This window comes from Poecilia formosa, unplaced genomic scaffold, assembly GCF_000485575.1.
Source record: "Poecilia formosa unplaced genomic scaffold, Poecilia_formosa-5.1.2 Scaffold164, whole genome shotgun sequence".
NCBI lineage: Eukaryota > Metazoa > Chordata > Actinopteri > Cyprinodontiformes > Poeciliidae > Poecilia > Poecilia formosa.
Genome location: NW_006800103.1, coordinates 318,155 through 341,351, shown reverse-complemented (window position 1 = coordinate 341,351; position 23,197 = coordinate 318,155). Strand labels below are relative to the sequence as shown.

General features: G+C 38.3%; 1 protein-coding gene across 14 annotated transcripts in view; it reads left to right on the top strand.

Moving 5' to 3' along the window:
• The window catches only part of LOC103146627 (teneurin-3-like), a 290,558-nt gene that overhangs the window by 210,750 nt on the left and 56,611 nt on the right, over positions 1-23,197 (top strand). For 9 of the 14 annotated variants that reach the window (XM_016677778.1, XM_016677776.1, XM_016677777.1 and 6 more), the window contains 10 exons: positions 316-324; positions 3,325-3,471; positions 7,690-7,820; positions 7,927-8,015; positions 12,489-12,608; positions 15,065-15,197; positions 15,458-15,586; positions 18,196-18,327; positions 18,462-18,597; positions 21,116-21,259. In XM_016677778.1, coding sequence (XP_016533264.1) covers positions 316-324; positions 3,325-3,471; positions 7,690-7,820; positions 7,927-8,015; positions 12,489-12,608; positions 15,065-15,197; positions 15,458-15,586; positions 18,196-18,327; positions 18,462-18,597; positions 21,116-21,259 — 1,170 coding nt within the window. The remainder of the gene's footprint in view (positions 1-315; positions 325-3,324; positions 3,472-7,689; positions 7,821-7,926; positions 8,016-12,488; positions 12,609-15,064; positions 15,198-15,457; positions 15,587-18,195; positions 18,328-18,461; positions 18,598-21,115; positions 21,260-23,197) is intronic. The other 5 variants (XM_007564632.2, XM_016677785.1, XM_007564631.2 and 2 more) reach the window with 1 other exon arrangement.

The window sequence follows — 23,197 nt, the reverse complement described above, 5'->3', positions numbered from 1 at the left end:
TATAGAAAAAGGGTTTGAGCGTTTAATGTGAAACTGAAACATTTTGTGTTTGAACCAATAGAGCGGAGAAAGAATTCGTTTTATATCTGATCTCTGGATAAAGGAGGATCTGAATGAAGCTGTTTTCATACTATAGTTCTGTGCTGTTCCCTTTATTTGACCCTGGCTTGTCCATCCTTTCTACCTTTTTCCTTTGGCTCCCATTTTCATCTTTCCATTACAGAAAATATATTTGGCAGTGCTGCTTTTGTTTCGATTTTACGTTTTTTCCCTAATTTTCCTCCCTCTCTCCCTCTTGCCCTCTCCTATTCTCAGGATATAAAGGTAATTCAAGATAAAGACTTAATAAAGGCCTCACTGTCCCAAAATACTTCACTTTCTGTTCAGTTTTGCTTCTGGTTCATTCTAATTCTTTTCAGTTTCCTGTTTATGGCTTGATTCTTTTCTTCACTCTCCATGTTTCAGTCTTTCCCTGGTTTGCAGTTTGTCTTTTTGTGTTAATATTCTCTCTCTGGACATGTTTTTATTTAATGATTTCCTGGCTCCATCATGCCTGTTTTTGTCACTGATTCTCACACGAAACACAGCTATTGATGATACTGCACACCTGAACACAGACTAAATACAAAACCAGTGCTGCACATGTGTACATCATAAAGCAGAGCTGTGTGATTCCTGTTTTGTCTTGCTTCAACAAAGCTTGATTTCTGTGTGTTAAGTTAGCCAGCCGATATCCCTCTGTCTTCTATCCTGACATTCTCGTCTTGTCCTTGTTTTCCTCTCTTCTCCCCCATCTGTACTTTCTGGTCTCGTTCTTTCTGTCCAGCTGGGCTTTGCTTGGGTCTGGCACTCACTTTGTGTCTTTTTTTTTCCTTCCTTTATTCGTCTATTTGCCAACCTCACTGTCTATTTTACAATAAAGGAATGCCAAATACAGGCATCAACTCTAGTCACTGGAGGCATGCAGTCCAAACCACCCTGTCCTCCCAATAATTTGTGCCTGGACTACTTGTCTACCTGTTGTGTTTTCACATGGACCAGAAAAGCGAGAGTGAATGAATCCATATTGCTAAAAGAACCAGTGGCAGCTTGTTGTTGTTTTCCTCAGATTTTGGTGTATTTATGCTTTGTTTTCAAGTCTTTTTGTTTTTTTTTTCTTCCATGTGAAGCCATGAAACTTTCATTAGACAATTTGGGTTACAGCATAGTTTTTAGTTCATGTGAAACTACAACAAAAGCGCATTTCACCAAAGGCTGACTGTCTTGTCTGTTTGTCAGTCTGTTTTTTTTATGTGAAGGTTAATGTGCCAGTCTCCATTATTTGTCTCTGACTCTATCTCTCAGCCTGTCAGTCCTTTTAAAAGATTTATCACATTGGCTGACAGTCACCAAAAGACTTTAAACACCCAAGGTTTGAACCAGTGTGACTTTTAAAGTTAGGTCTTTTTGTACTGAAGCTGCTGACAGCCTTATGTGTTCAAATTTACAACTTCTTGCAGGAAAGATTTTTTTAAATTCTTTAATGTTGGAAAAAAAATCACCTGAAAAAGCATTTATGACCAAGTCCAGACCGAACTGCTTTGGCTACAAGTCCACCGACATTCATTCCAGCTCGCTCACTGATTTATAAATATACGACGATTCCAGATCCTGTTCAAGCTGAGTTCCTTTTACACCCAGCTGAGCTTTTCCACATTTTCTTACATGACAGACTTTCAGCATATTAGAGTTAGATTTTATATGTTAGACCATACTACAAGTGGGCAACGGATGTTTTTAATTTGTAATCAACTCTCAACTCTAATACCCGTTAAAGATCCAATTGTATGGAATCCAAATTGGTTTAAATTTCATTAGTATCAAACGTGACAAAGTAATCTTCCTGCAATCCAGTCATACAGCATATTGTGTTCAGATCAAAGATGAATCTTCACAAATGTGACCTCAGTAGCTGCTTTTCCATTTGTCAGTATTCCACTAATGTTGAAAATAAAACATAATTCCTCAATTGCAATGATTCCGATAAATAAATAACACAAATAAAATTGCATGTGAATAAGTTTGTTAATGCAATAAGTCATTAAAAAGCAAGCCATGCTGTCATCCTCCAACTACTTCCTGTTGTCTTCTTCATGGTTTGCACCAGTGGCAACATCAGGTTGTTGATCATGTGACTCGTCTAATTGCAGTTTTGCAAAATAAACCAATTCTGATACTGCCAAAACAAAAAAACTAATTCTAGTGACAAAACCTTTTATCAAAAAACTGAAGTTTTTTTTTTTCAAAATTGCTACAAATAAATGCAAATAAATGCAAATAAATTTGCATTAAGCAAATTTATTTTCAAAATGTCAGCTCGTGCAATTATATGTTCAATGGAAACACAGCTAGCAAGTCTCATTTGCAGCGTGCCACAAGCCATGTAGGAGACGCATTAAGAACATAGAAGGCACTCAAGTGAGATGAGACCTAATTAAAATTTTTTAGCCTACATGCAAAATGCTATGTGAGGTAAAACACTGACACTGTGCAACACCTTAACCACAGGGAATCAAGGTGGTGGCAGCAAAGTACAGTGAAGAAAAGCCGTTGCAGGCTGCAAAGCCTTTGCTCCAAGTTGATTAATTGCATCAAAAGGTGGTTCTATAAATACTGACTTCAGGGTGCTGAATACAAATGCAACTCACACAAAATGAGTTAATAAAAATGTAAAAATTTCACATCACAGTTGTGTATCGCTTTGTGTTAGTAACTTAATATTTTAATAAAATGTGTCAAAGTGTTTGGTTACAAAGTGGTGAAATGTGGAAAGGCCCAGTGGGCAGGAACACTTCTTCAAGTCAAGAAATTTTTGTTGCAACTTTAAATTTTGATGCATCTTAGAACAATCAGATGCTCTTTGACCTCTGTGTGCAATGAGATGTTTGATTTATTTTTTTTATTTTTTTTGTTCCCACCAACAATGAGGTTCAGTTTGATATTTAGCAGCATTTTATAATGGAATAAAAGGAAGCCCCAGTCAAACAGCTCCTTGTTTCCAGTAGAGATTTACTGACCTGTGTTGGTCATCATGCTATTTCAGAGCCATAAATAACTTTACTTTTAATGCGCTGAATAATGTTTATCATGGTTTTCATTATTTTATTTGTGGGGAAAAAAAAAAGCAGCAGCAGCTTTCAGCATTTCAGTGCAAAACTGTCATCCTTGAAAAATATCAATAGACTGAGTCTTGTTTCCACAAGAATTGTTCCACTGTCCATTTGTGAGCCTGTTTTCTACACCAACGCTGCATTTCTTAACTCCGTGTCTGTCCCCTGTGCCCAGAGGGCTGCCCAGGTCTCTGCAACAACAATGGACGATGCACTCTGGAAGCCAGCGGATGGCACTGCATTTGCCAGCCGGGATGGAGAGGGGCAGGATGTCACGTTGCCATGGAAACCCTTTGCACTGACGGCAAGGACAACGAAGGAGGTATACCTGGTGCCTGGGCACTGTGTAATTAGCGGAAGCAGATGGTTAAATACATCACTGGTGTGTAAAGCATGGATAAAGATTAAATAAAATGTTAATGATCGGTGATAAAGAACTTAATGGGCCTGCAGCTCCAGCTTTGACATAGTCTGAATCAGCATTATGGAGGAGTGTGAATGCTGTAGGAAAGAAAATATCAATTCATGGTTTTTCTGCTCCATTGAACTTATTAACCTATTTGGGTGATACTACCAGAAATAACTTGGAAAGTTATGGGTGTTTCTGTTTGAGCTCTAAGTTTACTGGCTACTGTTGTTAAATAACTTTTTTTTCCCCCTGCTCAGCAAGGATCTTAGCACGAATGAGCATTTTGGGATTACTAACATGGGGTTGCAAACCAAAAATGTTTAGTGTTTTCTTCTTCTCAGGCCTTCATCAAGAACGACTCAAATATTTCCATGTTGGTATTTGGTAAAGGGCGTCTGTGACTTCAAATAACAGTAGTTTGAGCAACAGACAACTCAGAAGTTTTAGCAATACAGGCATGGCATACATGACGAGCCACTCTCTTGTCAACAGCATTTAAAGTTCTAACACCCACAGAGTTCTAACACTGTCAAGTTCAGTGTGTAGAATACTTTGTGATATAGATGATGTGAGTTGGAAGATGCATTTCCTGGGAGACCTGAACCAGATTTCCTCACATCAAGCTGTTCTTTACAAAGAAATGTCTAACTGTGCCTCCTGTCAAGCTCACAAGGGGTTTATTTATAGTATAAGGATCATTACAGACATGTGCACATATTTACACTTACTTTCTCTTTGTTCCCACTGGGTTTAAGCATCACAATCCAGCTTGTTAACCCAGGAAATCAAACCTGCAGAGGACCTGAAATCTTGTATCAAATAGGAATGTAACAATACATCCAGGTCACAAAATGATTTCTTTTATTTCATCTTTATTTCACCAGGAGAATCCCATTGAGATTAAAAATCTCTTTTGCGTCTTGGCAAAGACTGGAATCAGCACAAACATGCATGACACTTAGCTCCATATCAATCAAAATTCAAACTCCCAATTTTTTATTCTGTTCTTACAGTAAAAGTTTCAGAACTTACAAAATGCGATTTAGTTTGTATGGAAACAATAATCTGTGCAAAATTCAAGTTTGATTACTCTGAACCATAAATTAATGCTTCATGAAAATATATCAATGTACATCAATACGGCAAATTATTCACACTTAAAGTTAACCAGGACTAACTGAAGGCATTATTTTTTTCCTTCCTAATGATTGAACTATAAGTCCGATTAAAAACACAAAGAAATTTCTGTGCATTTCTCATGACTTTTACTTATTGATTAACCGGAAATAGAAACACGTCAGCTTAATATAGTAAAATTTACTAACAGAGCAAGAAACAAACACTGACTTTGCTGCTCTGAATTAAAGGGAACATTTCTAAAATTATAAATGAACTTTCTGAACCTTTTTTTTTCACTAATTAAACTTGAATGGACGTTCAGAGTTCATTAGACTCCCAGAAACCCTGAGGGAGACGAGGTTCAGTTCAATCTTCAGAACACTTTTATAGCCACAGAACAACATAGATTCAGATTGCTACCAATCAGTGACCACCAGTCCTGGAGCCCACCGTGTCCCTCCGCCTGGGGGACAAGGAACCGCTGCATACAGTTGTTTCTGGCCTCGCAGACGGTAATCTGTCTTACAGGTGTCAGACTGGGTTTTCTGGGTCACACTGACACAGGTTGTTAGTGTGACCAACCAAAAAGGGCAACTTGTTGATGACCAAAAAGGGTCTCAACAGCAAAACAGGGAATTAGACGATGTCTTTCTACTTCCACATGATCAATTAGCTCTAAGGACCTGTCAGGTGTGGGCGATGGCTTAACCTTGACTTTCTTAAAGAAAATGATACATTTCACCCATCAGAAGAAAACCTATCAATTTAACTGCATCACATCAGACCTGACATTGTATTAACATTGAAATATGTGTACAATCATTGAATAAAATACGATCACTTTATCAAATAAGTGAAGAAAGTGACACATTTGTCATTAGTACTTAAGCTAACGATGTTCTTTTCATAATTTTTTAGCTTTTTCATAGAATACAATGAACTCTAATGAATTTTGAGGGGCACAGTTTTGCACTCAAAGAATTGATTTTATAAATTAAGACCTGGGTCTAAAAATGTCCTCCCAGTAGAATTATGCAGTTTATGTTTGATAAGTCCAACTAGATTAATTGTTGAAGTCAAGTTAGATATTTCAGTCTCATTAGGAAGCTGTGAAATAATCAATTAACTGAAAGTTGAAGAAAATATCTGATGCAGACGCTAACCGTAGTGTAGCTCGTGGCTAACAGTTAGCCAGGTGCAGCGTTTTCATGATATTACACACGACTCGTAGTGTTTCTGTTACTCTGCTTCTCTTCAACTCAGAGCGGTACTATCTTGCTTAAAATAGACTGTGCTCTTCTAATAAACACCTTGCATCCTGCTTAGAACTATGTATGCAGCTGATGCGTTTACATGCACTGAATGTTAACTGTTACAGCAAAATGCTGCAACTTCTCAGCTGCTACATGAAAAGAGAACATGTGTTGTGAATGCTGATGTGACAGTAGAGTTGAAACGCTGTCAGCTACCAGACTTCAAAAAGCCTCGTAGAGTGTTTAAATTACAGGCTATAGAGAAGGAAAGAGATCTGAATCAGCAACAGTTCTACTAGAAGCTTCAATAAAAATCTGCTTTTAGGTTTTTCTTGAGGGAGAGCTAACGCATTGAAAATAAAATACAAAAAAAAAAATGGCAGAGAGAGTCAAAGAAAAAGGCTGATTTAGAAATAATGCTCTGGGCTTAAGTGTTATACCCAGCTCTGAGTTTGATGAGTGTGGTGGACTAATTAAAATATGGGCAACAAAGAGGAGCTGGAGATAGAGAATGAAAAGTGTCAGAGCTTCTATGTGTTTGTGTGCCTCAATGTAATCTCAGTCCCTGATGCCTGTTCACCAGATGTACAGCTGTTTTTTTTTTTTTTGAAGAAACTGAGACAAATAGCCAGTGAGATTTTTATTACCCTGCATATCTCACCCTATCCTTCCATTCCTCCATCTGTCTCCACTCTTACTGCTCTTTCACCCTCTGCCACTCATATATTCTTCTAATCTCCTGTCCCTCCGTTCCATTTGTGCTGCTTATTATTGGGGCGTGGACTGGCATTGCTCAGAGGCCAGTACAGAGCATCTATTTGGTCCACTATCAATTGGCTGCAATGCACTGCATTGGAGCAAAAATTACCACTTAGCTCTGAACAGATGTCTTGATTAATTTTCTTCCATCAGTTTTAATTCAATCCAAAAAGGATGTACGCTCACTGGCCACTTTATCAGGTCCTTATTCAGTTGCGTATTAAAACAAATCAACCAAGGATACGATTGTATCTCGGTGGATATAAGCCTTTACATGGGCTTGCTGTTTGGGTTTTCAGTAGGTGGAATAAAGGAAATTGAAGTGATACTGTACAAGTGTTGATACTAGATAGGTTTGAGTATTTCAGAAGCTGCTGATCTAGTTGAATTCCCATGCAAAGCGAAGAGGGAAGCATTTTTGCGCCCAGATATGCCGGTGAGTCTCAGCTGTAACATTCAGATGGCATGATCAGAATTGTGCATGAACAGCACAAAGTTTGCATCCAATCTGTCTTGTATCTAATGGAATACTCTAGATCTTTGAGCATTGTTTAAAAACGACAACTTCAATAAGTATCGTTGCTAACAATGTCAATACTTTTATAAACTGTGTATCCGTCTGTTGATGGCTGCAGCCAGCAGGATAATACACCATTCCACAAAGATCAAATCATCTCAAGTTTGCTTCCTGAACATCACAATGAATCTGCTGCATTCAAATGACCTGGACAGTAGGCACATCTAAATACAATATATCACCATATTTTGGTGGAACTGGAGATGTGCAGCGAATAAATCTTCTGGAATTACATGATACCAGGGGTGGGCATTTATTATTTATTGCGATAAATTTCATGTCATGATAGCTATTGTTATCACGATAAATTCTAATTAATGATGTTTAAAACCCCCAAACCTGCCTGTATTGTTGGGCTTTAAGATTAGCACCACACATTTCATGTCAGTTTTGTTGATGAAAGGCTTTGCTGGTGGGTTTCAGATGGATTGGCTGACTGTATGGACCCAGACTGCTGTCTTCAGCCCTCTTGTCAAAACCAGTTATACTGCAAAGGGTCTCCAGACCCTGCTGAAGTGCTCAGCCAGTCTCCCTCCTCAATGGCACCCCAGCAGGTAGGGAACAGCATGCAATTATTTGGAAAACTTTGATTTGTCTTCCAACAGTGACAATCATTGACAATTACATTATCTATTTGTTTATAACTCTTGTCTTTCTCAGGCGGCCAGATCTTTCTATCAACGCATTCACTTCCTGGTTGGCCCTGAATCTACTCATGTCATCACTGGAGAGTCTCCATTCAATAAAAGGTAATTGTCTGTCTGTAATCTGTGAGCTTTGGGTGTGTTTTTGTTGTTAGTTAAGTTCTGTCAATACAAATTAGTAAAAATATCATTTGAAAGTCTGTTTGCCCAGCATGTTTGTGCAGCACTCACTTCCCAACCAGCTTGTTACAGTTTTCATGCCTCTCCTGTTAGTGAGAGTAAGGTACTCTCTCTAAGTCTTCATGTTTGGTGAACTGATTATTTCATTTGTCTGTTGGTCTGGGCCCACAAATGTTTATCTTATCCATGGTAGTTGAAGCCAAATTGCTTTCCAAAGCCAACTAGGATGGGCTTTCAAACGAGGGAAGAAAAGAAAGGGACTGCAAGGAGAACAGAAATGATCAAGGAGAAAACTGTGACAAAAATAGGTTTAAGCTGAATATTATGACCGGTCACATCTGAAGCAAACAAATGGCACTGATTAGCATGGTACCTGGTAGTGGGTAAGATATACAGAGTTAACATTTTGTCTTTAAAACTGATGTGTTTGAAGCAGAAAAAATCTGGTGGATTAAGGGTTTGAGCGAATTTAACAAGGACCAAATTATGATGGCTGGATAGTTGCAGTGGTCAAGAGGTTAAAGCTGGTTCTGGTGGAAAAGTGACAGATCAGAAAGTGACTCCCAGTTTGCCGTGTGTGGAGCCACGTAGGAACTCACTTGGCACGGTAGCTATGCTGACCCCTGGACCACGGAGCAATTAAAAGAGTTGGCCTGGTCTGATGAATCCCATTTTCTTTAACATCACATGGATGTGTGTGTGGGTGTGCGCGCGTGTGTGTGTGCGCGTGCGAGTTTGTGTGTGTGTCAATGACATGAACAAAATATGGCAGCCGAATGGGCTACAGTATACGCAGAAGGAAAGTCTCTACAGGCAATGCAATCCTTTGGGAAATGTCCTGCTGAGAAACCTCGTCTCCTTTACACATAGATGTTACTTTTACGTTCATTCCTGCTACAGATCATGCTCACCTTTCATGGAAACAGTACTTCCTGATGACTGCAGGCTCTTTCTGCACAATAATGCACTGTGTCACAACACAAAACCGAGTTTGTTGTTGACCTGGCCTTCCCAGATCAACATCCCCACACCAGTTAAATCCAGCATTGGTGGGATTTGCAGGACAAACAAGTATGATCTATGGGGCCACCTTCCAGGACTTAAAGGATCTGCTGCTGCCATCTTGGTGCCAGATAACACAGCAAATCTTCAGGAGTCTGGATGACTCCGTATCTCAACAGGTCAGGGACCACACAGGAGGTCTGAATGTAATGCTTGATGGCTTATTTGACTTTTGTTTAAATCAAATGTAAATAAACAGTTCTTTTAATTTCCCTCATTGTCCTTGTTGTCAATTTCTCATGGCAATCAGCTTTTGTGGTGGACAGAGTCAGTTTAATGAAGAAATATGACAACACCAAAGCCTAAGGTCTGCCAACTTTTTCTGCTCACATCTGCCACAAAGATGGCATTCATGTGATGGGAGGGAAGGAGAAAGTGGCTGTCTGTAAAACACATTGAGTCAAAGTCGTGCTGCTTACGAGGAAGAAACATAATGGCATTCTTATGCAGCCAGCTTGTGTGAATGTTTCATAAAAGGAGAGGGCCATGAACTCTGTAATAAAGTTGTCCAATATTTCTATAATGAATGGGCTCACAACCTTGTAATAAAAAGGATTTATTGTACGTGTGTTTGGTTGCGTGTATGTGTGTGTACGCGTGTTCTTGTTTAGCTGTTCTATTTAGGACCATTTCTGGCATATTTGCCAACCTTCTGGAGACCAATGGGCCTTATGGGGACCAAAGCCCGGTTCTGATACGACGAACAACCTTGTCTGGGGTTAGAGGTTAGATTTGGAGGTATGGTGTGAATTAGGCTTCGGTTAAGGTTAGGAATAGATTAGCAATAGTTGGGCTTATTTGCAGTTACTAAAATGAAGGAAAGTCAATACAAAGTTGTAATATTGGTAGAAATTCAAACTTGTGTAAGGTTTTTGACATAATTACTAATATTTTCAGGAAGTGCTATCCTTCTCCATAAGCAACACTGGTCCTTAATACGCAGAAGTTCATAGTTAAGACATGGATGGTAGTTAAGGACTGGTTGATGTTAAAACCATTTGTTTATAGATCGGATTACATCGCACATAGACATTGAATGCAGATGCAACGTTCAAAATGGGGGAATCAGTGAGACAGCAAGAGAAAAAGAGAGGCTGTTCAAACCTGTTGCTAAAATTCATGGTGGCTGATCCAATCACAAGCGGACAGCTCTAAGTACAGGTGTGAACGAATGCAGGGAGGAATGAGGATTCACTCAAGCCCCGTTCAGACCTACCACTGCCTGGCATCTGGCTGTTTCAATTACAACTGGAGCGCTTCAAGTGTAGGACAGTTCACACCTACCACTGAAATTCCTTCTGAATGATCAGATTTACGTCCAGACAAACATGCAGCCGGGTCACACGGCCAGCTGCCAGAAAAGCAACATGAAATAACCTCAGTAGTTCTCTTCAGATCTGTTTCCATGAAATCGCACACATATCCAATTACCTGAACTGTATCAGTCACTTGATTCATTTGAGGTCATGTTTGTAGACTTATTTACACAAAATCCAATAAGACAGATTATGTTACTGAACAGACAGGATCAGAGAGAAATGAAGCAGAATAAAATGATTTGTGACTTCAAAGGGCTTAGTGGTCGTGCAAAGACACTGCAGATTTCTACCCTGTAAACATCAGCTGCAAGAACATTTTGATGTTGAATATAAAACATAGTATAACATTGTAATTACGGTATACACATGGGGAAAACATCTAAAATCACTTTCAGTCAAAGTGAAGGCAAGGTAAACTATTATGATGCAATGTCATATAATATTCACCTTACACAATGTATCCCAACACATGCAATATACAAAACTGGGGTGCCTCACAAACAAAACATTTGCTTCTGTTTTCAGTGTAAAATGTAAGGAAATGCCAACATTTGTAGCAAATATGAAACTGTGACAGCAACTTTTTCTATAATTATGTGTAAAGAGTCAAATCAAGTTTTAAAGCTTTAAAAAGTCACGTTTGACAATAACTAATTTTTCTTTTGCTTTTCAGCATTTAAAAGTGAATGTCCTGTACACATTCACCTTTTAATGTTTGTTTCTACAAGTAGGATTTGATGTAAAAATCAATACAATGTTCAGAATGAATGCTACGTTACAGTATTTGTGCTTCTTGTTGGCTTCATGTACCGTATTTTTCAGACGATAAGCCGCTACTTTTTCCCCCACGCTTTGAGCCATGCAGCTTATACCCCGGTGCGGCTTTTCTGTGGATTTTTATTCAACCAGTAGGGGGCGCTTTAGCAGTAAGTGAATCATCGGAAGTCAAAATTGGAAATCAAAGAAGAAAATGCTAATTTTCATTTAGAACAAGCACATGCTAGCAGCAGGCTTGATTGAGAAATTTCTTCAAACTCATATCCCCTCTTCATGGAAACAACACGGAGAAGTTCATATGATGCAGCTTTTAAGTTAAAAGATATCGATCTGGTAGTACAGGAGGGAAATGGAGCCGCTGTAAGCTCGGCATGAACGACTCCATGGTTCGGCTGCGTCCTTAACAGCAGATTTACAAACGGAGAGCGACGGAGATACCAGCGACATATAGCCCAGTGCGGTTTATATGAAACGTTTCCAGTTTAAAAAAACAAAAAAAACTTTGTAGATGCGGCTTATAGTAAGGTGCGCTCCACAGTCCGGAAAATACGGTATTTAGAGATTCTGCAAAGCATGGGGGTGTGTTTTTACTGTGCTTTTGTTCATAGTAAGTATTTCAGATGAGATGAAGGTAAAACATCTAGAGTTCTTCTTTGATTGAATACCGGACCATAAAATAGCGTACCAAACCGCACAGACTTGTGCCAAACTGCTCAGGGGAAATGAGGCATTAGTTGGGTCTTGTTGGAAAAATAATAAAATTTCAGCACTACTATGAATAATTAAATAATATCAAGGCCAACACCTCTGAATCATGAATTATAAGTACAGACACAATTCTGTGTTGAATGTCCCTCATATTCAGACATCCATAAACATATTAATATTGATATTGATATTGATGAGCCTTGTTTGTCAGATTAAACGCAGCTTTACAAAAAAACAACCTTTGAGCAGATATTAAATATACTTTAACTCAATCCATATTTTGTTGGTTTGATGTGATATTCTTCTCTTGAATTTGAATTAGGTGTAAATTGAAATCCATTATTACGTGTATGTGTGTATTTAGTCTATCTTGTGTTTTATTTTGGGAAACAAATGTATTTTTCAAGTCATGCTGTGTTTTCTAAACTTGATGTTTCTGTTTGCTTTACAAATAAAAATCAAACAGGTTTTGCCAGTTTTTGCGAGTGCCCGTATCTTTTGTTAAAAACCTCTGACCTGTTTGTCTCTCCAGCTTGGTGTCGATAATCCGAGGCCAGGTGCTGACTTCAGATGGGACTCCTCTGATTGGAGTCAATGTGACATTTGTCCACTACCCTGACCATGGATACACTATAACACGCAAGGATGGCATGTACGTATTTCTCTCAAAGACCGACATTGTAGATGTAACCCTGTTTGAATTTATCTTGAAAATAATTAATTTAAGAGTACCAAAATTCTTTGAAAGTTCTACCTAGCAACTTGAATAATGTACAATGTAATTTTCCAATCTGTTGCAGAGTGAAAAGTGACATATTAATTACAATTTGGTGCTTTTGAAAATTACAGTAATCAGTTCCTGATTTCTGCCCTTCACTGTAGCTTCTGCTTGTTTCAAATAGCGTTAAGCTTTTGCTAGACTTGTAGCTTCCTTTTGTTCTAAAATGCTCTGCATATTTGGGGCAATAATTGTGTCCCTTCTTCTCATTGTAACATTTAGGAATGCAGGCATTATACACTTTTTTGCATATGTACACATCATTTCTTTCAGTGCAAGAGAGCAGAAATAGGGAATAAAGTCAGTGACTTTGATTCCTTCTGACTGATTGACACGAGAACGATGATTTCAGACTCGACTTAAACTCTCTAAACAATCCAGACTAAACTCAGACTGGCATCATGTTCCAGGGTTTAAGTCTCTTAAAACAATATTAAAGGCGAAAGTAAAGTGATCAAGGTTGATGCCTTGATTAATGATTAAAGCTGTTCTCTCTGACCACTAAATTAGGCTAAAAGGTAATTATTTTAATTCTGCCTTACAACAATTCTGTTTACACTAGCCAGCATGCATCAGATAATGGTTGAGCACTGACTGAATGAGACCTGACTTGGGCAAAAAAAGCTTGTAAATGTCTCAGCAGGAGAACAAAGGATCAATAAATCAACTTTGAAAGCACAGGATTAAAGATTTTTTAAATGGAACTGATGGTTTATAATGAGCTTCTATGATTTTGTGTTTTGTCGAGATGAGATTTAAAATGGTGGGAAATGCTGTCTTTGTATAGAGCCACTGATTAAACTGGATGTGACACTGCAAGCCAAGCCAATGCAAAGTGAATGAACAGAAAAATGAATTGTTAGTTTCCCATATATTCAGAATATGTTTTAGATTCCTTTTAAAAAAACATAGACTGCTCATTCATACAGAAAACCCTACTAGTTTATTCGAAAACTGTCCTTTTTGTTTATGATTTAAGCCAAAAGTGAGCAGCTACTGCTTATTGTCAGAGGAAAACTGCCTCTATGAAACATGTTCAGTGTGGAACATGAAAGGAGCCAGCGCCGGAGCTGGATGTGTCTAACTGTGTGAGATAATGTCGTTTTGTCACCCCTTTGTAAACACCATTATGCAAATTTAGCCAAGAATTATTCTGACCAGCTGTTTTCTTATACTTATGATGAGACTGCTTAAATGCTGTTGAGTGCTAGTTAATAAACACACACCTGCCAACACTTCTGAAGCCGCTTTTCTCCCATGATATTTCCCAAGCTGTGCAGAGACATAATTGTAATTTCCACAAACACCCTCTTTGAAAACATTTATTTTAGAAACACTGCTTAAAATTTCAACCCATCTGTCACTGTAACTGAGTTGCCCACAACTCGATTCAAGAGGCATATTTACATCTGCTCACAATGCACGGTGTTGGCTGACCAATTGCATTCTAAATGATTCCCCTCGCTATGTTGCTACTGTTGCTTGGATCACTTCAGCACAGTTGGCTGAGAGGATACAATCAAGTGTGACTCTTGAAAGCCTAGCAGAACAAAAACAGTGTGTCGAGCCATATGTGCTGCTCATCAAATGTGTCAAACAGTTGACAGTCCGACTCGAATCTACACTTTGGCTGCGTTCATTTGTTTTGTTTATAGTGTCTGGAGCTAAAAGCAGCTCAGAAGTTTCAGATCTTCTCTCTGTCTTCACATGGCAAACCCTGGCAGGACGATAAACGCTGCAAAACTACTCCCAGAATTTGCTTTCACACTGGCAGCTAGTCGGAACATTGTTGTTCATACGTAGCTTTTTTGTGACTTGATTTTTGTTAAAACAATTAAATGGGAAATTCTACAACGCATTTATACACAGTTTTAGAACTTGGTAAAAACTGGGCCTTTTTCTTTGCACAATTTTATACAAGACTCTAGATTCTAGGGAGGGTTTTATGTTACAGGCCAACCATTTAAGAGATCAACCACTTCATCTAGCTAACTATAGATCAACACACTCGTATACTAACCAGTAGATCAACCAACCTTCAAATTAACCTACCAACACACTTGCCAACCAGTCAATCTACCAACCAACCAACAGAAAGGTCAACCCACCTGTCAATGAACCAAGAGTTCAACCATCATACCAACCAATGACTTAATAGACCAATCAATTAACTAATTAAATTAATAGCCATCCAACAAACAGATCAACCATTTATCAGTGTATCTGTCAATGTTAAGTTATGTAAATAATTAACTTAAAATAACTTCGGACTGTTTTCGGAGCTGTTTTAAACTGATCCACCTGGTTGCTTGGTGTTGGTGTGTTCACAGGTTCGACCTCCTGGCCAACGGAGGGGCATCACTGACCCTCAGTTTTGAGCGTGCTCCATTTATCACTCAGTACAGAACCGTGTGGGTGCCATGGAACGTCTTCTATGTGATGGACACTCTGGTGATGAAGAAGGTACATTTGGACACATATTTCTACATAGATGAGACGTTTCCTTAAAATCATAATGTGGTAATTAACCATATCTGCCACTTAGTCAAAGGTTTTTGAACTTTTTGACTTTTTAGTTCTTTCCCGTGACTGGAAACATACTGACTTAGGATGTTGTTAAAGGAAGATACGTGTTCATAATTCATGTACTGGCACTGATTTATGAAATGAATTTATGTTTACAAACAGAAAACAGTTCATCAATCCGTGTTTGTTTATTCCAGGAGGAAAATGACATTCCAAGCTGTGACCTGAGTGGCTTTATTAGACCCAGTCCAGTGATCGTTGCCTCGCCCCTCTCTACATTTTTCAAAGGATCACATGACGATGGCCCCATTATACCTGAAACCCAGGTACGGTAAACCTGTCTGAAGGCTGCTGGCCAGATATTCCATCCAGTATTCACCTGGAACAACTGAGTTAAGAACTGGATGTGAATAACAGTGAGAAATACGAGAAAATTTGATTGTGGAAGATTGGATGTGATGAGGATCCGCCAAAGTCTGTATTTAACAAGATTAGATGTGTTTGGACCACTTACATGTTACTTAGTAGTACTTTTAACCACTGAGCCAGTACGAGTACTAGTCATAATCTTACTCATAAGATTTGTGCTGACAATGCATTGTTAATGGTGATGAATTTGTGCAGGACGGTGTTCATACTAATACTCCTATTGTAGATAAATAGTGCACTTTACAACATGGGTTTGTTGTAATGTGTGTTTTAGATTAGAGTCAGGTGATACAGATTGTGCTACAGCTATTAATTATGTATGTTATAAATGTTAAATTTGCTTGACCAAATCCTTCACTCTAACAGAAATTTGTGCAGAAATCAGATTTTTTTTTACCTCAGTGCTGCAGTAAAAAAAAACAACGAATCAATATTTATCAATATTGACAGTTGTTATTATCGACTGATATAAAACGCGTATATTGTGATACATTTTTCAGTTTAAACAGAAATTGAATCTGCACTGCACTGACAAAACATCATTCAAGCTGTATTGGTGACTTAAAGGGGGAATTATGCAAAATCCATCCTTTCAACATTTTCATAACAACTGGACGTATCATAGTTATTCATTACAACAACTATGTTCTCCACAGTTACTAAATATAGTTCACAGTTGCACTATAAAATGGCTCTAGTGACTGGAAAATACATAATACTCTCCGTTTGTGAAGCTGTTATGAGCTAAAAATCTGTTGTATTTAATGTTATTGGAATGAAAATAAATGTCCTCTCTCATTCTGCCATGCAATAATCTGTTTTTATTGCAGACTGCAGCTTTGTTCTACATATTGATTGTCATTTTAATGTTTATGGCTTTTGAAATAGCTGTTGCATGCGTTCTGCGGCAATGACCGTGCACTAAATTATTCTCAATTCTGCTAACATCCATCTAAAGAAGAGTATTATGGACAAACGTGCACACACAGCTAAATATAGTTCTTTCACTTTGAATAACTCCTGACCACAAATGAGAGTGTGAGCATCTGTGTGTGTTAGAAAAGAAGAAAAGAGGAGTTTTTCACTTGTGTGGCTTCAGGATGAATTGGGTCTACTGAAAACAGTGAAGAAGAGCGATTGTGTGTGTGTGTTTTAGATTTGGGCTTTTGGTCGTCACATTGCATTAACCAGTCTCCTGTGGAAGTGAAACAGACGACAGTAGTTTAGAGTTTTACAGCCCTAACCAGTGCTCCATGATTACTTTTTATTTGCCTCGTGTCTTTAATTTTCTTGTAATACTCCAAAAAAAGAGAAAGTGTGTGACTCAAGTAAGTACGTGTGTGTGTATGTGGGGGCAGCTGAAAGGCGAGCCAACTAGTAGTGGCCTGATGAAATTTGGCGAGTTGGCTTCATCAGATACAAGGGCGATCATAAAGGGGACATAATGGATATGTAATGAACACTTAATGTTCAAATAATGAAAAGCCAATCGTGCTGAAAAACAGTGCAACACCAGAACGGTCCAAGGAAGAGGAATGACTCCCCGAGGATCCTTTTTTTGAATAATCTTTTTCTTAATAGTCTTCCTCTTTATCAGACGTGTTCTTTCTCTGGTCTCTCTCACTGTTCTCCAATTAAAACTGTGGATATTTTAGTAAATTAGTAAAAAAACATGATTGGACCGCAATCATTTCCACACACAAACTTTGAGTCTTGGCACGTTTTTCCCTATGCATGTGTGGGTTGGGTTACCGCTGCTTTCCTCAGACACTCCAAATTACACCCATCCATTCATCCATCCTTCCATCTTTCTATCCATTCAGTTTAGAGAATGTTTTTTGACCGTATGACGATGCCATAGGGCCCATTTCTGGAGAGAACCCACACATATATATGGAGAACATTCAAACTCTATGTGGAAATCCAGGAGCTTCTTACTGCGATGCAACAGTGCTAACAAGTGTGACGTTGTGCAGCCCAATTAGCATGCATGTTAGGTTAATTAGTGACTAAATTGGCTTTGGGAGTGAGTTAAATGTTGTGGAACAAACATTGTGTTGAATATTCTCTCTTGTAACAGGCTTACATCGTTATTTATTATTCAGTTGCCATTTAAAAAACAATGAAAATCCTGCTAACATGTTCAGGTCTGTCAGTGTTAATGCTGTGTGTCAGTTACTTATTAATGGTTCACAGCTGATGAGTTGGACTGCACCTTCCAAATCAGGGTCATTCTTTGCCTCAAGCAAAGGAGTTCAAGCATCTTTTTGTCTTGTTCACAAGTTATGGTAGGATGAGACAGGAGATGCCCAGGCAGATGTTCCGACTCTCAGCTACAGTCACGACTCGACACTTCTCATCTTAGAGCTCCAGGAAGGAACTTCATCACCTGAGGGGGGAACCCGGAGTAGAGTGGCTGCAGCTTCACATCGAAATGAGAAAAAGTTTGAGTAGTGAAATGAAATACTTGTGAGCTTTGATTGTGTTTGTGTTGTTTTTCTGGCAGGTTCTCCAAGAAGAAACTTCAATACCAGGCAGTGATCTGAACCTGGTCTACCTCAGCTCCAGAGCTGCTGGATATAAACCAGTCCTCAAAGTTTCCATGACACAATCATCAATTCCTTTCAACCTGATGAAGGCGAGTCCTTTTAGTAATCTAAAATAATTAGAATCTGCAGAATCTGTACCAACAACATCACGGTCAGCATTGTCACGTAGAGTAAATGTGAGGTTAACTTTAGTGACCTTTGTGTCGTTGTTCTCTTGATGCAGGTCCACCTGATGGTGGCGGTAGTGGGTCGTCTCTTCCAGAAATGGTTCCCAGCCCAACCAAATCTATCCTACACTTTTATCTGGGATAAGACAGACGCCTACGGTCAGCGCGTCTTCGGACTGTCAGAAGCAGTTGGTGAGCAACAAATAAAACGTCTAACTACTGCGTTCTTCAGATATTTTACTAATTATTTTTCTACTACTTAACGCTTGGTTACACTATCTTTGAAAATATATCTTTTAAACCGTTTCTTATCTCAAAACAAACTTCTGCAATGACTACTTGCTAAGTTGAGATGCCAAATACAGTTTTACTGTGACAGCTCCCATATTCAAATGGGGGGATATCTACTCAATAAATAAATAATGACTTCATGCAGCAGTGAGGCTACAAAAAATTATTTAAATGCAGTTTGTTTTTTTATCTAATCGTGTTAAAGTTCTTAAATCAGTATCAGAATCATCTTTTATCTTTTTCACCACCAGCTGGTTAAAGCTTTACCAGAACCAAAAGTTAGAAATCAAGCACACAATTCTGACCAGTGCTGCTTTAATCCAGATGATTTTTAGGCGTTTAAACCAACATAATGGTTGTTCTTGCCATTTTGAGGGTACAATATGGAGCAAAACTATAAAGTCTTTGATGCCTAATACTGACATTTTTCCAAACCCACATTGTAAAAGTCTGTGCACAGTTCATTATGCAATCAAAATAATTTATTTACACATTCTACTTTATTCACTAGTCTTACCGCTGTTAAATATTGTGTGTGCATGAATAAGGAGCAAAACTGCAGCAAAGTTCCACCAACTTTCTGTTTCCTGCTTTACAAAAAAACTCCAATCCTGGCTAACTTAATTCAGATAAAAAATATTTTCCAAACACATTCATCGAGTTTTTCTAATTATATGCCATGTTAATCTTCAGCGACTCTAAACGTGTGATCTGTTTATGGCCTAACCTTTTGTAAATTAGCTTAAGAGCCGTTTCCAGACCTGCCAGTGGTGACCTGAAAATCAGACTGGAAGCAGTCATAATAGTCTACATACATAATATATGAGAGTCAGAGCATTCCTCCTCAACTCATTTTAGCCTTTCAGATTTATTTTATTGTGTCTTAAAAGGCTAATCTTAAAACAAAATCTCTCGCAGTAGGAAATGCCAGTGACGTGCATATCACCTATTGAATAAACCTCAAAATCCGCTGCATTCTTTCATAATAGTTAATAAACACACAGGATTCATGCCATCAGGATCAAAAAAACTGCTGCTGCCTTTCACTAAAACCTTAGCTTTCACCGAGACATCAAAGCAGGACGGAAACGCATCAGACACAAACGTGTTGTGCACTTATTACTGGTAATTGATTCTGCACATGTCAGACTCATCTTGAAAGAGACTCCTGCTTCTGTGAATGACCTCAAACTGTATGTTGCTGTGGGTGTAGACACTACTTCTTACAATGGGAAAGGATATTATCAGGCTCTGTTAGCAGCTGCTGCTGCTTCAAATGCAGTTATCTGAACTGTAAATTTGATGAAAAACAGAAGTACTGAAAATATGTTGTTGTACATTTGCAGCATGAAGGATTATATAAGTGACTCTGCATGATGTTGAATGATACGGGTGAGATTGATGAATTTGCTGAAGAACAGAGACATTTTAGAAATAAAAGAAACGCATTATGGATTGTATTAAACGTATAAATAATATTAAGAACAATTGACGATAGAATAACAGCCATATAATGATAAATGAATGAGATAAAGACAAACCCTTCAAGATTTTCTGATTGCTTTGACTTGAAATTTTTATTGAGTTTGCAAAAATGTACCCTAACCAAACAAAAAGTACCATAGAATTATCAAATATCACGAAATATAAGTGTTGTTTATCATTACCTAAATGTTTATTTTGTTTTTCAAGGGAAAAAAATACATCAGGATACAAATTAATGAACCCCCAGTCGGTTTTATAGCTTGAGTTTGTATCATGCAATAGAAAATATCGAATATGAATTCATTCATTTAGCCATCCATCTGTTCAGAGGTTAGCAATTTATAACCATATTTTTATTCTACAGAAGGAAAATGAGAAAGCAAAATGTTAGACATGAACCAAGTTAAAGATAAATGATTTTAAAATAAAATTTCTATTAGATACAAATAGAATTATTGAGCAATTTACAAGGTTTTACATTTTGTCTTAATTTTCACCATGTTCTTTTTTTAATTGTTATTTACATTCAGTTTAACATGTTCATCTGCCTGAGATGTTACCATGGGTCTGTCATCGCATTATGCATAACCTTTCATGCTTTCATGATAACAATGCCAAAAACATGCAAATGAGTTTCATTTATGAATCCTGGAGAATACCTTCACTTTATTTTCTAATTAGGTGTGTCTGAATGTGTGTGTGGGTGTGTGGGTGTGCGTGTGTGTGCGTTCGTGCGTGTGTGTGTGTCGGGGTTCACAGTATGAGCTTCTCAGCTTGCATAAATTAGAGTAAAAAAAGGACGCTGGAGCTAAAGTGTCTGTAGACTGAAGAACTGTAACTTTGCTGTTAATTTTTTAGCTGATTTTTTCCTAATTGTTTGGATTTGGATTACGCGTCGTCACACACCTGCCCTTCTTCTGTGCGTGTCCAACAGTGTCGGTGGGGTTTGAGTACGAGTCATGTCTGGACCTCATCCTGTGGGAGAAGCGGACGGCCATTTTGCAGGGCTATGAGATGGATGCTTCCAACATGGGAGGATGGATGCTCGACAAACATCACATTCTGGACGTGCAAAACGGTACGAGTCATGACCAAACTCCAAATGTCCCTGAGTGGACGCCTCTGTGCATATTTTATCAAGTTAGGCCTCTTCACCAAGATCAACAGCAAACATTTCTTTTCTGATTTATCTGGATCATTGCCTGCTGAAGTTGTTAAGTGCAGCACATACAGCAGCATGCATAAGATTAGAGTAAGCAAGTCCTGAAAATATTTTCCCCTGGAGTGTCTTTTTGTTTCTCCACTCCATTACCTGGTTAATTGTATGTTAAGGAGTGAGAGGTCATAGCTAATAGCAGGGTAAAAGTATGTTCATTCAGGCAGTTGCTAGAGTGATTGTTTTCATGCAGACTTTGGTTGATGGAGCATCGCAAACATTGAGCATGTGTGTGTGCTTGTGTGTGTGCACGTGTTCGAGTGTGTGTGTGTGTTCCTTTTGGGGTTTCCTTGATTTGTTCCAGTTGACCAGAGGTATTTTAGGAGCCTTTTATCTCCCTCCTTTTTCTCTTCTGAGACTTGCTCCCATTCACACACACACACACACACACACACACATGTTTGTTTTGCTATCTTTGTGGGGACTTTCCATTGAATTCCATTCATTTCTACTAATTTCTACAGCCTAAACCTTACCTTTACCCTTTTCCTAACCCTAACCATCACATGCAAAACCCTAACCCTAACCAAAACTCGATTCACACCTTAGTCTTAAATCTAAAAATAGGGTTTCCCCTCGTGGGGACCAGGCTCCGGTCCCCACAAGGAGCAATTGGTCCCCACAACGTAGTATATGTCAGGAAAATCGTCCCCACAAGGTATTACAAACAAACGCACACCTACACACACACACACACACAGATCTTCTGCTCAGTCTTACATCTGTCACTCTGCGATTCCTGCCTAGTCTCGTCTCCGAAAACTCTTGGCTTTGTCTCATAAAGTGTTATCGCGCCGCCTCCTTTACTGTCTTCAGCTGTGTTTCTGTTTGAATCGACAGTTTTAAAAAGTTTCTCTGCTGCTTTTTAATGGGAGAAACCATTGTAGTTCTTATAAAAAATTTAAAAAAAAAAAACACAAGACTGCACACACATGGATGGAAGAGATTTAGAGCTGGATTAATAAAACTCCAAATAAAAGATAACCATGTTCTCTGGTCAAAGCGTACTTAGAAAAAGAAAAGATTCAAAGAACGCCTCAACTTTCATTTTTCTGGATTTAGGCTCAGGGTTTTGTTTTTGTCTTTCCTGCTAGTCAATCACTGCTTAAACGTTAGGTGCATCATTTAAAGAATGGACAAGTTTACTCAAAAAGAAAACATTTTATTTAGTAAAGAAATAATACCAGCATATCGAACAGAAGTCAACAATATGAAGCATTTGTGAAAAACTAAATGCACCTCGACAACCTGAGATATAAACCCACACACATTATTATTTAAAAACGGCATACTCTCTTTTTACCATGAGTGTTTAACATCTGCTGCCTCTAAATTTACAATTTACTGATGTAAACATTTGAATTAAAGTTACCTTCTGTCCTGTCGTTGCTTAAAGACACTTGATTACAGCTCACCAACAGATGCTGGGAGGACATTTGTAGCTGAAGGTAAAGGTTACGTTGGTTAACTGGTGGCGTGTCTGAAGATGTTACAGTCTGGGTGACTAAATTCATCACTTGGAAATGCACCGATCCAAGTTTTATGGCTAATTTCCCAGAAAACTCCCAAAACAATATGACATTTTTTAAAACTCTGTGATGTTAATACAGGTTTGAGCCATTTCTGGTTTCTACTGACCAACATTAAAAACTTTAACTAGATTATTGTTCAGTGAGAAGGAGACACAACGTCACACTGTGGAAAATAGTAATAATTAAACTAGTAAGAAAAGGAGCTTAAGATCTTTTCAGTCACATTTTGAGGATCAAGGTTTCTTTCAAGATATCTCAAATGATGTCT